The 13,864-nt window shown below is 44.4% G+C and overlaps 1 protein-coding gene across 4 annotated transcripts in view; it reads left to right on the top strand.

Annotated features, from left to right (window-relative positions):
- LOC143934132 (histone-lysine N-methyltransferase KMT5C-like) overlaps positions 1-13,864 on the top strand; it is a 60,596-nt gene that overhangs the window by 13,456 nt on the left and 33,276 nt on the right. For all 4 annotated transcript variants that reach the window (XM_077457475.1, XM_077457472.1, XM_077457474.1 and 1 more), the window contains exons 2-3: positions 255-398; positions 11,177-11,336. In XM_077457475.1, the coding sequence (XP_077313601.1) occupies positions 289-398; positions 11,177-11,336 (270 nt within the window). In that variant the 5' untranslated portion in view covers positions 255-288. The remainder of the gene's footprint in view (positions 1-254; positions 399-11,176; positions 11,337-13,864) is intronic.

The raw sequence follows: 13,864 nt of genomic DNA, 5'->3' as shown, positions 1-13,864 counted from the left end.
ACCAGTCTCAGAACCCCCCCATCAGCCTTGTTGTGCCTGTTTGTGGACTTACTCTGGCTGGACATGCAGCTTGGTGTTACTGAGCCACCCTGAGGACAGTCTCTACTACACACTATGAATTCCAGAGAATGTTTTATTAGAGATTTTTTTTTTTTTTCTGTGTGTGTGTTGCAGGGATGTTTTTACCCCTCCCCCTCCTCCCAGAATTATACTTGATGATCTTATTTATTTTTTTGTTTCTTTTTGCATAATAGGTAATAACAGCATGATACACAATCCAACGGTACTATGGGTTCCAACCGAGTGACCGCAAGAGAACTCTGTGAGAATGATGACCTGGCAACCAGCTTGGTGCTTGATCCTTTAGTGGGATTCCGAACCCACAAAATGAACGTCGGGTGAGTGCCCTGCTATGCTGTGTATATTTACAACATTTTAGATCCCTTTTTATTTGTACGTCAAAGTCTCTAGTATACTTCTGTTTTGTGAGATTTTGTTTAGAAGAACCGAGCTGTGTTCAGCAGCCATGTTTGGTGCAGTGTCAGATCTGAGTTTGCATACACATTGGTTTTGTCATGCCCCTACTTTAACATTTAACAGATTCAGAGGCTACATCTATTTCTCAATTCAACTCTGAATGTCACTTGTATACATGAACATTGCAAGTAATAGGACAGCAGCATAAGGGTCCCCATGTTCTATCGCCTATTGTCAACTCTCTCATACTTATCCTTGAACTACCCATAAGACTTAAATCTAACCCCCAAGCTAAGTAGGCAGAGAATTAACTTAAGTTAAAGCGCTGAGTGTTTAATACTTCTGCATTAACATATTAAGTACAATAAAAATACTTTCCCCCAGTAAATTTGTTTTATTAAAATTCGTACCCTGGTACTTGCGGTTTACAACTCTTGTCAGTGTTTACTGATTCCTGCTCTCTGAGCTACATCCGTGAACCTGCAGTCTTCACAGCAAAGATGTCAGGAGGATACACTAGAACAGTGTGGTCTCCAGTCAGTCTTACTTTTGTAGAAAGAAGGGAGGAGCAGGCAAATACCTTGCAATCCTAGGCTTTGGGGCTGTGCGTTTCTGTTGATGCACACAGTGTAGTGTCTACATGCAAGTGTGGCTCCATAGAATGCTGCAAAAGAAAGGAACCACCATGAGAAGGAAAACCTGAGGCAGCAGTCGCCACCTGCTTGTAAATGAAATCCAGTGGCTAGTTGGCTGCTAGGATTGCTTTTACAAGCAAGCCGACCGCTGGCTCAAAAAAAAAAAAAAAAAAGTACCGGGATGATGCTTGCAGCTGCACAAATGGGCCTTTTCAGTCTAAGAGCCTCAGTGTCTGTGTGAATGAGGCCTTCTAAATCTAACAGGTGAGTTTTAGCATTAACAGTGGCAGCAGTGGAACCTAAGTAGGTGTAATTTTCCAGGCTATTGCTGGCCATACACTGACCAAATTTCGGACGATTTTTTTGTATATTTAGACAGTTTGTTTTTTTGGCCAGTTAATGGGCACAAAATCACTAATCGTTAGTTTTTGAGCTTGAAAAAAACGAAGGACAAGTTTGGAAATTTTCTAACGAACAATTAATTGAAAGGTTAATGTGTTTCCCGTCCAAACTGTCTGCAATAGGTATATGTAAAAAAAAAAAAAAAAAATGAACAAAAAATGCATTTATTTATATCCACTGAGCGATTTATCGGTCATTACATGATAGCGCTATTGTTTGTGCTCACGCCGATTGTTTTTTTATTTTTTGTTTGTGTATGGCCAGCATTGGTGCGCACATGTAAGTAATATTTCAGCCCTGCAATCTTGTAACTTTTTGTCTTACATATTTGGGATATAAAGCTGAAGGCATTTTTTTTTTTTTTTTTTTTTTTTTTTTTTTTTATATTGATAAAAAAAAATTAAATGAGCAGAAGAGAAAATCAAATCCTTTATTTGGTGCGACCACCCTTTTTCTTCAAAGCAGCATCAATTCTTCTAGGCACTCTTGCCCACAGGTTTTGAAGGATTTGAGGCAGCCTACATCCACAAGAGATCTATGGTTAGTTCTCCAAGATGTTGAAACTGTGCTAGTGTCCCCAGAAGAATTAATGCTGGCTTAAAGAAAAAAGGGTGGTCACACTTATATATTTTGGTTTTCTCTTCTGTAAATTCACTTTCATTTTGTTTGATAAAAAGAAACTTTTAACACTTCTAGTTCTGAAAGCATTCTTATAGAAATTTTTTTTTTTTCACACCTGCCTAAAAGTGTGTTGTGCGCACACGTGGTGGAGTACACATGGGATTCACTGGGTAAAAGTTGGAGGCTCCCATGAGGAAAAAATTGTTTATGCACATTGAGGTAAAGGGGACCATTAGTTTTGTGGAATTTACTCATTAATCTTAACCACTTCAGCCTCGGAAGATTTTACTCCTTCCTGACCAGAGCACTTTCTTTATAGTACATCAAGGGACACAAATCCACAGTAACTTACTGTATGGGTTATATGGCACCTTCAGGTGATGGACACCGGCACACCCTAGACAGGAAGTTCAATTCCCTGTATATACCCCTCCCGTTACTGGGAGTACCTCAGTTTTTTTCGCCAGTGTCTTAGGTGTTGGTCACGAGTAAAGATGTGCTTTGCTCTGCTGGAATATTCCTTACTGGGGCAAGTCATGCAACCGGATCCATTAAGTGTCTTTTCCAGACCTAATTGAATGGTACCTGGGCCTCGTGTCTGAAGAAACAAGGTTTTACCTATAACGCTTCTCTTTTTAGATAACTGGACCCCAGGATCCAGTATTTGTGTGTGTGTTTTTTGTTTTGTTTTTTGCCATATTCCTGGCGGGTGCTTCTTGCAGGCCCAGGGCTGTGGATCCCCTGATTTTTAAAAAGGGGGCTCCAGTTCCTGAAGGTTTAACGGAGCCCACCGTGAGAAGTGAAGATTTGGTCTGTTACCACAGAACCCTGCAGCTGGATAAGGTAAGGGAGATGCCTAATGAATTTTTAATTCTTGCAGGTATTTCTCCTTTTAAAGTAAATGTTGTCATGCCTATAGTCGCCACCGGGGGCATGTCTCGCCTCTGTTTCAAGCTGCATGCCTCCTCCAGCCCAAGCCACTAGTAAGACTTGGAAGGGGTTTTTTTTTTTTCCTGGACAGCTTCACCCCAGGAGGCGGAGGGAGCTTCGCTCAGTCGGTGGTGTGCCACGTCGCTTCCACCGTCCGGCAGCTCTCCTCCTCCCCAGCCCTGCATATACGATCTGGTGGATCGGAGCCCATTCCTGCAGGAAAGCTGCATCTTTGAAAAAGATGAGAGAAGGGGGCACAGTGGGTGGTCAGAGGTAAGGGGGTGGGGCTTGTTGGCACGCTCACGCCGCGGCCTTTGTAGCTATAAAGTGCACCTTTTTTCAGGTACATACAGCTAAAGGAGGGACAGAGCAGACGGGTCGCATGTGAGTATTGGTTGACACAGGCATTCCCAGGACAAATTTACATTGCATCAGGCTGAGCTTAAAAGCAGTGGCAGTTGCTTGACTGTTGCTCAGCAGTGGGTGCATTTTCTTGGCTGTACCTCTGCGTTTGTGCTCAGCACTATAACCAGAAGGAATGGTACAAATACCGCAAAAGATAAGGGCACAAAAGGGTCACCCTAAGGACCGCCTGAAAGAGATCTAGGGAGGCTGGTCAGAGTGAGCCATCGGGGTAATCGGGGGGGGGGGGGGGGGGGTGGGGGGGGGGGCTGCAATTGCTTGCAACACTTCAGCCCCTGTCTATGTAACAGAGGAGGTTTTTTCCTCAACTATCAGTGGATTGGAGGAAAAGTTAATGACTTTAATCGCATCTTCAGAGTGGAAGAAAGCGCATTAGGTCCCCTTCTACCACCTAGGATCCTTAAACAGAGGAACAGTGGGAGGGGGAAAAATGACTCCCCCCTCAGGGGACCATGGAGAGACTGACTCCTCTTCTGAGGGATCAAGTGAGGAAGGACCTTCTTCAGCTTCACATGCTGAGAAGTTGCTGGTGCATGCTCTTACTGAAATGGTCCGCTCCACATTTAAGCTACCCTTAACTCGGTTGAAGAGCCCACTTCTTGTTTGGGTTCACTAAAGCCGCCTCAAGCCTTGCATGCCTTTCCTTTTCATGGTTTGCCAGAAAAGCTTATATATTCTTAGAGTGGGATCACCCAGATGAGCATTTCAACCCCCCCCCTCCTAAAAAGTTTTCAACACTTTATCCTGTGGAGAAAAAATTCAGGAAGATGTGGCGTATACCAGCAATTAATGCTGCTATATCCTCTGTGAATTAAGTTTGACTTGTCCGGTTGACAATGCGCAAATGTTTACGGATTCAACTAATAAAAATTGGAATTCCTGTTTTAAAAGATTTTGTTCTTGGCAGGTTCAGTGGTGGCAATTGGGAAATCCTTGAGACCATTTGGAACAGGTACTCAAGGTTTTCCCTGAACAGCAAGCCAGCAGCTTTGTGTTTTGCAATTGACGCAATCGGAGGTTCTATTCTTCAAATCTCCTTGCCTTATGCTTGGGTTGATGCATATGCTTAGAATCTTATGGTTGAGATGTTGGTCAGCCGAAGCGCCATGCAAAAAGTTCTTGGCTGGTTTTCCTTTCCGTGGTGAAAAGCTGTATTGGAATGATTTGGACAAATATATTAAAAAATATTAAGTGGGGAAAAGTACCCTTTTGCCCGTTAAGGAAAGGATTGAATGTCCCTAATTAAACGGGCTCTTTCTCCAGTTCCGGGGCATCGGCCTCCAGGCAGTCCTCATGGCCTCCTCCGCCCGGTTGAAGAAGTAAACCTTGGGATCAACCCTGGGGACAAGATAAATCCTGAGGGACGAAACCCACAAGACAAAACACTAAAGCCTCTTTATGAAGGGGCACTCACAATAGCTCTAGCTTACAAACTAGAGTTTGTAACCCAGAGAAAAAAAGTCTTTATAGTGTTATGGTGGTCCCCATGGAAGAGCAGGGGTTGGGGTTTTCTTCAAACCTTTTCATGGTACCAAAACCAAATGGAGATATCGGGCCCATTCTAGATCTGAAAGATTTAAACCAGTTCCTGAAAATTTGCTCTTTTCGCATGGAATCAATCCGATCAGTAGTCTCTGTCCTACAAAGAGGAGAACTTATGACACCAATCGACCTGCATGTACCCATTTTCCCTGCTCACCAGAAATATCTGCGTTTCGAAGTAGAAAAACGTAATTTTCAGTTTGTAGCTTTGCCTTTCGGTCTAGCTACGGCACCTCGGGTGTTTACAAAACTGGCCAGATTAAGGACTCTAGGTATAACGATAATGGCATACCTAGACAACCTGCTCTTTATAGACCACTTGGTAGCCCACCTGGACCAAAGCATGGTCACCACAGTCAACTACCTGGAATACCTAGGTTAGGTCCTCAACCTAGAGAAATCTTCTTTAAAACCAGTAAGAAGATTAGGGTCTGTTTGATACAGACCTGAAGAGGGTGTTCTTACCCCAGTCAAAAATCAGCGCCATTAAGGAGCTGGTTCAGGTGGTCAGGGCAGGGAAGGGTCCTTCTATCTGCCTTTGTATGAGGTTGTTGGGAAGATGGTGGCTTAATTCAAAGCAGTTCCCTATGCTCAGTTTCATTCGAGACTGCTTCAAAACAGTATCCTGTCGACTTGGAACAAGAAGATCCAAGCACTGGTTTTTCCAACATGTTTTTTGCTAAAAATTGCATCAGAGCCTCAGTTGGTGGAGTATACCCAAGAATCTGCAGAAGGGGAAATCCTCCTTGCTCATTACCTGGAAGGGTGGTAACAGATGCCAGTATTTCAGGAGCAGTCCTCGAAGAGACATCGGTCCAAGGGAAATGGTCCAGAAACGAAGGACTTTGCCCATCAACGTCTTAGAGATTCGGGCAGTGTACCTAGCTCTAAGGGCCTGGACATTCAGGTTGCGAAATGCTCCTGTCAGGATTCAATCCGACAATGCCACAGCAGTGGCTTATATCAATCACCAGGGGTGCACCAGAAGTCAGACAGCCCAGGGAGAAGTAAACCAGATCCTAACCTGGGCAGAAAAGCATGTGCCATGCATATTGGCAATTCATTTCAGGTGTAGAGAACCGGCAGATGGACTACTTACAGTAGTCGGCAGCTTTTGTTCCCGGGGGAATGATCCCTACATCTTCCTGGCTATATGCCAAAGATGGGGATCCCGGATGGAGATCTGTTTCTGTCAAGGTTCACCAACAAAGTCAACGACTTTGTGTCAAGAACAAGGGATCCACTCGCATGCGGAACAGATGTGTTGGTGACCCTATGGGGTCAGTTCTCACTGATTTATGCATTCCCTCCTATTCTGATGCTACCTCAACTTTACAGGATCAAGCAGGCAAAGAAGTCGATGGTTCTTGTGGCCCAGAATATCTTGGTATGCAGAAACTGTAAAGATGGTGGTAGGGGCCCCATGACCCATACCACCACGTCCGGACCTGCTATCGCAGGGACCAGTGTTCCATCCTATTTTACAAGTGCTAAATTTAACGGTTTGGCTGTTGAAACCCACATTCCACATTCTGAAGAATTGTGGGCTTTCAGGCTCAGTAATGCCTACTTTGATTAATGCAAGGAAGCCAGCTTCCAGAGTCATTTTATTATAGAGTCTGGAAGGCATACGTTTCCTGATGTGAATCCAGGGGTTGGCATCCTAGAAAGTACCGTATTTGCCGGTGTATAAGACGACCCGGCATATAAGATGACCCCCTAAGTGTACAGGTTTTAAAAATGTTTTGCCAGTACTCACCGTTTAAGACGACCCCCCCCCCCCATTCCAACGCTTCATATCCCTCTTCTTCGTTCTTGCTGGAGCCATTTCCTTCTTCCTTCTTATGGTGCTGGAGCCAATCACGGCGAGCAATGTATTCTTTTAATGAATACAAAGCCTGCTGGGATTGGCAGAGGCTGTAACATCATCAGCCCGCGCCACTCTCACTCTCAAAGCCAATCTGAGCAGGCTACTGTGTGTAGCCTGCTCGGATTGGCAGAGATTGCTACTCCAATCCGAGCAGGCTCTGTATTCATTTGAATACATCGCTCACTGGGATTGGCTCAGTGGTACATACTGTATGTAGCCGAAGCTACATACAGTATTACCGGACATCCAGAAGGCATCCCAGCAGCTGACCCGGCGTATAAGACGACCCCTGCTTTTTGCCCAGTTTTTTTTTTTAAGTGTAAAAGGTCGTCTTATACGCCGGAAAATACGGTATGTCATGGGTAGTATACTCGACTTTCTGCAGATGGGGTTAGAGATGAAACTGGCCTTGAGTGCTATCAAGGGCCAAGTCTCTGCCTTATCGGTATTGTTGGAATGTCCGCTTGCTTCGCATTCTTTGATACAAAGTTTTTTTATTCCAGGGGGTAACGTGGCTTAATCCACCGGTTAGGGCACCCCTGAACCCTTGGGACTTGAATTTAGTTCTATTGGCGTTACAGAAACAGCCCTTTGAGCTGATACCGCATGCTACTTTAGTCCTTTTGGCAAGGAAGCTAGTTTTTTCTGGTAGCCATTTCTTCTGCAAGAAGGGTATCAGAATTGTCTACTTTCTTGTAACGAGCCATATTTAATCATTCACAAGGATAGAGTATTGCGTCCTCATCCTAGCTTGCCAAAGGTGTTTTTAGGTTTTTACCTTCATTTTTTTTCCCAGAACCCTATTTATAAGGAAGAAAAGTCACCACATTCTTTGAATGTAGTGAGAGCAGTCAAAATCTATTGAAGGCGACTGGTCAGGTTCACAAAACAATGTTTTTTTTGTGTTACCTGAATCTCCTAGGAAAGGACAGGCAGTGCCGGTCCACTATTGCAAAATAGTTTTGGCAAGTAATTATTCAAGCTTATGGTTTGAAGAGGAAAGTTCCACCTTTTCAAATCAAAGTGCACTCCACCAGGGCTGTTAGTACTTCATGGGCAGTGCATCACCAAGCCTCCCATGACTCAAATCTGCAAAGACGCAACTTGGTCTTCAGTCCATACATTTACCAGATTCTATCGGGTGGATGTAAGAAGGCATCAGTATAGGGAATCGGGTCTGATTGCACCCTACTTTTGTTTGTGTCCCCCTCCCCTCAGGTGGCATTGCTCGAGGACATCCCATACAGTAATGACTGTGGCTCTGTGTCCCGTGATGTACGATAAAGAATATAGGATTTTTATAATGGCTTACCTGTAAAATCCTTTTCTTGGAGTAAATCACGGGACACGGAGGTCCTTTCCCCTCTTTGGCTACTTGTGTATTGCTTTGCTACAAAACTGAGGTATTGCCAGTAAGGGAAGGGGTTACGTGGGGAATTGAATTTCCTGTCTATGGTGTGTCAGTGTCATCACCTGAAGATGGCGTATAACCCATACAGTAATTACTGTGGCTGTGTCCCGTGATGTACTCCCAAGAAAAGGATTTTACAAGTAAGCTGTTCTAAAAATCATGTTTTTTATAATTTGGCACTGCATCAATATAAATGACAATTGCGCAGTCATGCGACGTTTTACAAAAACAAAACTTATGTCCTTCTCTCCCCCCCCACAAATAGAGCTTCCTTTTGGTTGTATTTGATCACTTCTGCAGGTTTTATTTTTTTATGCTATAACCAAAAAAAACCTGAATTAAAAAAAAAAATAAATCTTCCTCAGGCTGATATGTACCGTATATTCTCGGGTATAAGCAGCGTTTTTCAGCACACAAAAAATTCCCCTCGGCTTATACTCAAGTCTCCCTGCCTCACTGTGCCCATCTTCTGCAGCCTCATGCACCTGATCTCCCGGCGCTGTGACATGCAGTCTAGTCGGCAGCCATCCAGTGTAACAAAGCCCCACCTTCTCCTCGTCTGTGATAGGCGGAACACTGACTCACTGGGAAACGGTGTTCCATCACGGGGGAGGCAGGGTTATGTTACACTGGATGACCGCCGACTAGACTGCATGTCACAGCGCCGGTGTTCTGGAGATCAGGTACGTGAGGCATACAGATGAGCATTGTTCCACTTGCAGTAGCTGCTGCATTTCTCACCCTAGGATTATACTCGAGTCCAATACGTTTTTGATTTTTTTTGTGGTAAAATTAGGTGCCTCGGCTTATATTCGGGTTGGCTATTACTCTAGTATATATGGTTTTCTTCTACATCTTTTTGGTAAAAAAAAAAAAAAAAAAATGGCAATAAGTGTATATTGATTGGTTTGCACAAGTTATAGGGAATAGATTCATGGCTATTATTATTATTAGTGATCTGGCAATCTGATTTTTTTTAATTTTTTTTATCGGGACTGCGAAATTGCGGCGGACAGATCGGACACTTTAGACACTATTTTGGGACCATTGACATCTATACAGCGATCGGCGCTAAAAAATAGCCACTGATTACCATATAAATGTCACTGGCAGGGAAACACTAGGGGGTTGATCAAGGGGTTAAGTGTGTTCCCTCTGCATGTTCTAACTGTACCGGGGATAGGCTTTCACTGACATGACAGAGATCGATGTTCCTGATGACAGGGAACAGAAGATCTGTCATGTTACTAGGCAGAACAGGGAAACTCCTTGTTTCCTCGCCGTGATTGCGGGCCACCGGTGGACATCAAGGCCGCTGGCATGCCTGCTATCCTGCTTTTGCGGACTGGCATACAGGTACATCAGTTTGCACAGGAGTGTCGTTTTGCAGAAGTATATCGGTGTGAGCTGGTTGACAAGCGGTTAATTACTGTAGTGGACTATGGACATGCAATTCTAGCGTGGAGTTATCTGTTTAGTTTTGCTTTAATATCACGTACAGTATTTTGTCGTAATTACATTTTATGCTTGATATATGAAGTAGCGGTACCATTTTTCTTAAATGGTGGATTATGTACACCAGCTTTTTTCTCAAAAGAAATGGTGCAAACCCCATAGTGTAGTAAATAATAAAATTGTACTCACAAGTGATGTCACGTGCCAAGCAGGACTGTTCTAAAAGCTTTTGGACTTGGGTTTACCAGATTAGCCAGAAACTTCTCCCGGGACACCCAGTCCAAAACCACCTTAGGCAGTCCCACTTGGTATGTTCCTTTTCTCTTGAGTGCAATTTTATTGACTCTTTTTCTCGTTTAATTGCTACTCTGTGGGGTTTGTATACATTTTTTTGCAGTCATGGAAGCTGGCACCCACTCAATTTGTTCACTTTATTTTGTATATTGGTCTTTATTAGCAATTCTGCTCCCACATTTTCTTTAAGCTAGGTACTATATTGGTGTTGATTGCTGTGTTTTTTCAAAAGTTGCCTTTAATCTTTTTAATCGCCATGTGGTTTCGCTGTACTTTAAGCCCCCCTTCACACCTGTGCGACATTTCTTGCACTTTGATGGTTCCCGATCGCAAAAAGTCCCACCCGATTGCCAGCAGCTCTTCATATCGCTGTTACTCATGTCTCTGCGATTATGAAAAAGGATCCTGCACTGCTTTTTGCGGGTTTCATTGTGACTTGAATAGACTTCTGTTAAATGAAGTCGCAAGCTGCAATGAAATCGGCAGACCTGAAGTAGCACGATTTCAAGGCTGCACCGGTGTGAATGGGGGGCTTGTGTGGCAACACCTGTCCATGTTGGCATCAACTGGAGGGTTTATGCAAAGCTTTGTGTGTGTTTTGTTTCTCTTGTTAAGACCCCTTTCACACTGAAGGCGCGTTTTTAGAGGTAAAAATAGTGCCTGAAGTGTCTCTCAAGCCTCCCCAGTGTGAGCCTGAGTGCTTTTGCGCTGGGGCGGTTCCCTTGCAGGCCCGAAAGTTCTGCATGCAGAGTCTTTGGGGCAGTGCAGGAGCAATGTATACACTGCTCCTGCACTGCCCCTACCATTGAAATCAATGGGCAGCGCTGCTGAAATGCCTGCAAAGCTTTTCAACAGCAGCGCTTTGCGTGGGGTTGTAACCCTTTCCTTGGCTGCTAGCGGGGTTAAAAGCGGTAAAACGTTGCTAAAACTAGCAGCGCTTTACCACTAAAGCGGCTCCGCTAGCAGTGTGAAAGGAGTCTAATGGACAAGGATATTGATTGCACAGAGGGGGGGGTCACTTGGTTATTTGCATGTTATCACTGTTCAGATAAATTGAGGTTACCTTAAGCTGTTTATATGTTCTACATATTTAATGTATTTCTTTTTATGTTCTAGTCCACTGCCTTCTATAAGGAGACAGCATCATTTGAGAGAGGCACTGCACACATTCCGTAAGAAGCGAGACCTGGAGGCAGCATTCCGAGCTCTTATAACAGGGGCTAAGCATTACCTCAAAAACCAAATAACACAGCAGGAAGCTACACTGAAGGCACATGTAATGGACTTTTTTTTTTATTATTTTTTTTCCTTGTGTATATTCTGTAGCAAGGTATTACCAGGCTTGACTAAGGGGTGTAAATCTGCATCTTAACCCTTTCATGCCTAAACCTATTTATATTTAAAAATTTTTTTTTTTAAGTAGAGACCCTAGAGAATAAAATGGTGATTGTTGTAATATTTTATGTCACACGGTATTTGCACAGAGGTCTTTCAAACATTAGCCAGCTTTAGTCCCCAAAGCCAAAACAAGCCCTTGGGTACTATGAGACTGGAAAATCAAAAGATTTTTCCCATCTTACACAAATTTAAAGTGTATTACATGAGGTTTGGCCTTATCCTGAAAGAATGTTCACTTCTAAAGCTTTTTGTTTAACTTTATCCTATGAAGGAGGATTTTTAAGAAAAGTTGCTCTATTCAGTAGATGATCCTCAATAAACTTGGTTGACTTTTGAGGGCATTCCCTTTATTTTAGTGATTTTTGTTGATAGCTGTTTTGAAATCCTCAAAGTCAAAATTCACTCTTAATCAACGTGGATATTTTTAATCCTTATGCTGCCAGTAATCGTAAATAGACAGGTATATTTTCCTGTTTTTAACCACTTGCTTACTGGGCACTTAAACCCCCCTCAGTCCCAGACCAATTTTCAGCTTTCAGCGCTGATGCACTTTGAATGACAATTGCGCGGGCATACAACACTGTACCCAAATTAAATTTTTATCATTTTTTTCCCACAAATAGAGCTTTCTTTTGGTGGTATTTAGTTACAGCTGGGAGTTTTATTTTTTGCTAAACAAACAAAAAAAGATGCAAAAAAAAATAAAAAATCATGTTTTAATAGTTTGTTATAAAATTTTGCAAACAGGTCATTTTTCTCCTTCATTGAAGTGCGCTGATTAGGCGGCACTGATGGGCTGCATTGGTGGGCACTGATGGGCTGCATTGGTGGGCACTGATGGGCTGCATTGGTGGGCACTGATGGGCATAGTTAAGGCGGCACTAATGGGCAAAGATGGGCACAGATAAGATGGCACGGATGGGTGGCACGGATGGGCACTGATAGGTACCACTGATGGGCGGCACTGCTGGGCACTAATGGGCAGCACTGGGGTGCAGCACCTTTGAGGCAGATTGTGGGCACTGTGGGTGGCACTGACGGGGGGCACTTTTATTCAGGATGGCACTGCAGGTGGGCACTGGCAGGGGGCAGGTGGTCACTTGCATTGCTGGCCGTGATCGGGACTGATGTCCCGATCACGGCCGCCGGTGATCGGCTTTTTTTTTTTTTTTTTCTCCTCGCGCTGTCAGCGCGAGGAGGAATACTAGCCGATTACCGGCTCCGTTATATCACATGATCAGCTGTCATTGGCTGACAGCTGATCACGTGATAAGGGGTCGGGATCGACCCCTTGCACGGATCGGTGATCAGGCGAGTCTCATGGACTCGCCGATCACAGAGCGCGCCGCGCGTGCCCCTCAGGGGGCGCGCAGGCCGCTCGTACACGGGACTACGTCTATTGACGTCGTCCCGGAAAAGGAGATCCGTGCTGTAGCCGTCATTTGGCTATAGCGCGGATCTCAAGTGGTTAAACTCCCTCACCCCCCCCCCCCCCCCCCCTATTTTTTTCCATTTAAGTTATTTCCTGGTTTCTATAGGCAAATGTCATACATCCCAGGAGTGTTCAGGAGGTGAGGGGATTTCTCAGCTAAGCACGCCCTCCTTCCTGCATGCCAGAGCTAAGGGCAGGGGCATTCCAGGAAGTAAATGCTACATGAATTATTTGCCTGTACTCAAGACAGCTAGATGGTAGGAGTCCCCCTGTCAGAATACAATAAAGCAGTGGGGGAGATTCTTGTTTCAAAATCGCTTGCGTTAATGCAGGGATATGAAAGTGTGTGTGTGTGTGTGTGTGTGTGTGTGTGTGTGTGTGTGTTTTATTTTATTTATTTTTTTTTTTTTCTCCACTCCACTGGTATACAAAAAAGAAAACTGTACCCTTGCCTAGAAAAATTGAAATTCAAATACTGTGTGGTGGTGTGTGGGTTTTTTATTTGTTTGTTTTTGAGGTGGGATGTTATTAGCATTTATATAACTGATGGGGAAGGGCTGGGTGTATTGTGTTTAAAGCGGAGGTCCACCCTAAAGTGGACCTCCGCTCATCGGAACCCTCCCCCCCTCCGGCGCCACAATTGGCACCTTTCAGGGGGGTGCAGATACCTGTACAGTACAGGTATTCTGCACCCACTTCCGGGATAGCTCTCTGCGGAAAGGGGCGTAGATTACGCCCCTTTCCGCAAGTGCCCTGCTGCCTGCTGGGAAACACACAGATCCCAGAGGCAGCGGGGACCATCCTTATTGCGCAGCGTGATTCGCGCATGCGCAGTTGGGAACCGGGAAATGAAGCCGAAAGGCTCCATTTCCTGATTCCCATACCCAAGATGCCGGCGGCAGCACCTTACAGACGATCTAGAGATCGGCTTCGGGTGCCGACATCGCGGGCGTGCTGGACAGGTAAGTGTCACT

This window comes from Lithobates pipiens, unplaced genomic scaffold, assembly GCF_037356315.1.
Source record: "Lithobates pipiens isolate NorthernLeopardFrog02 unplaced genomic scaffold, aLitPip1_a1.2 Scaffold_27, whole genome shotgun sequence".
NCBI lineage: Eukaryota > Metazoa > Chordata > Amphibia > Anura > Ranidae > Lithobates > Lithobates pipiens.
Note: the sequence above shows the minus strand (reverse complement) of the source record. Positions and strands in the feature narration are given on the sequence as shown.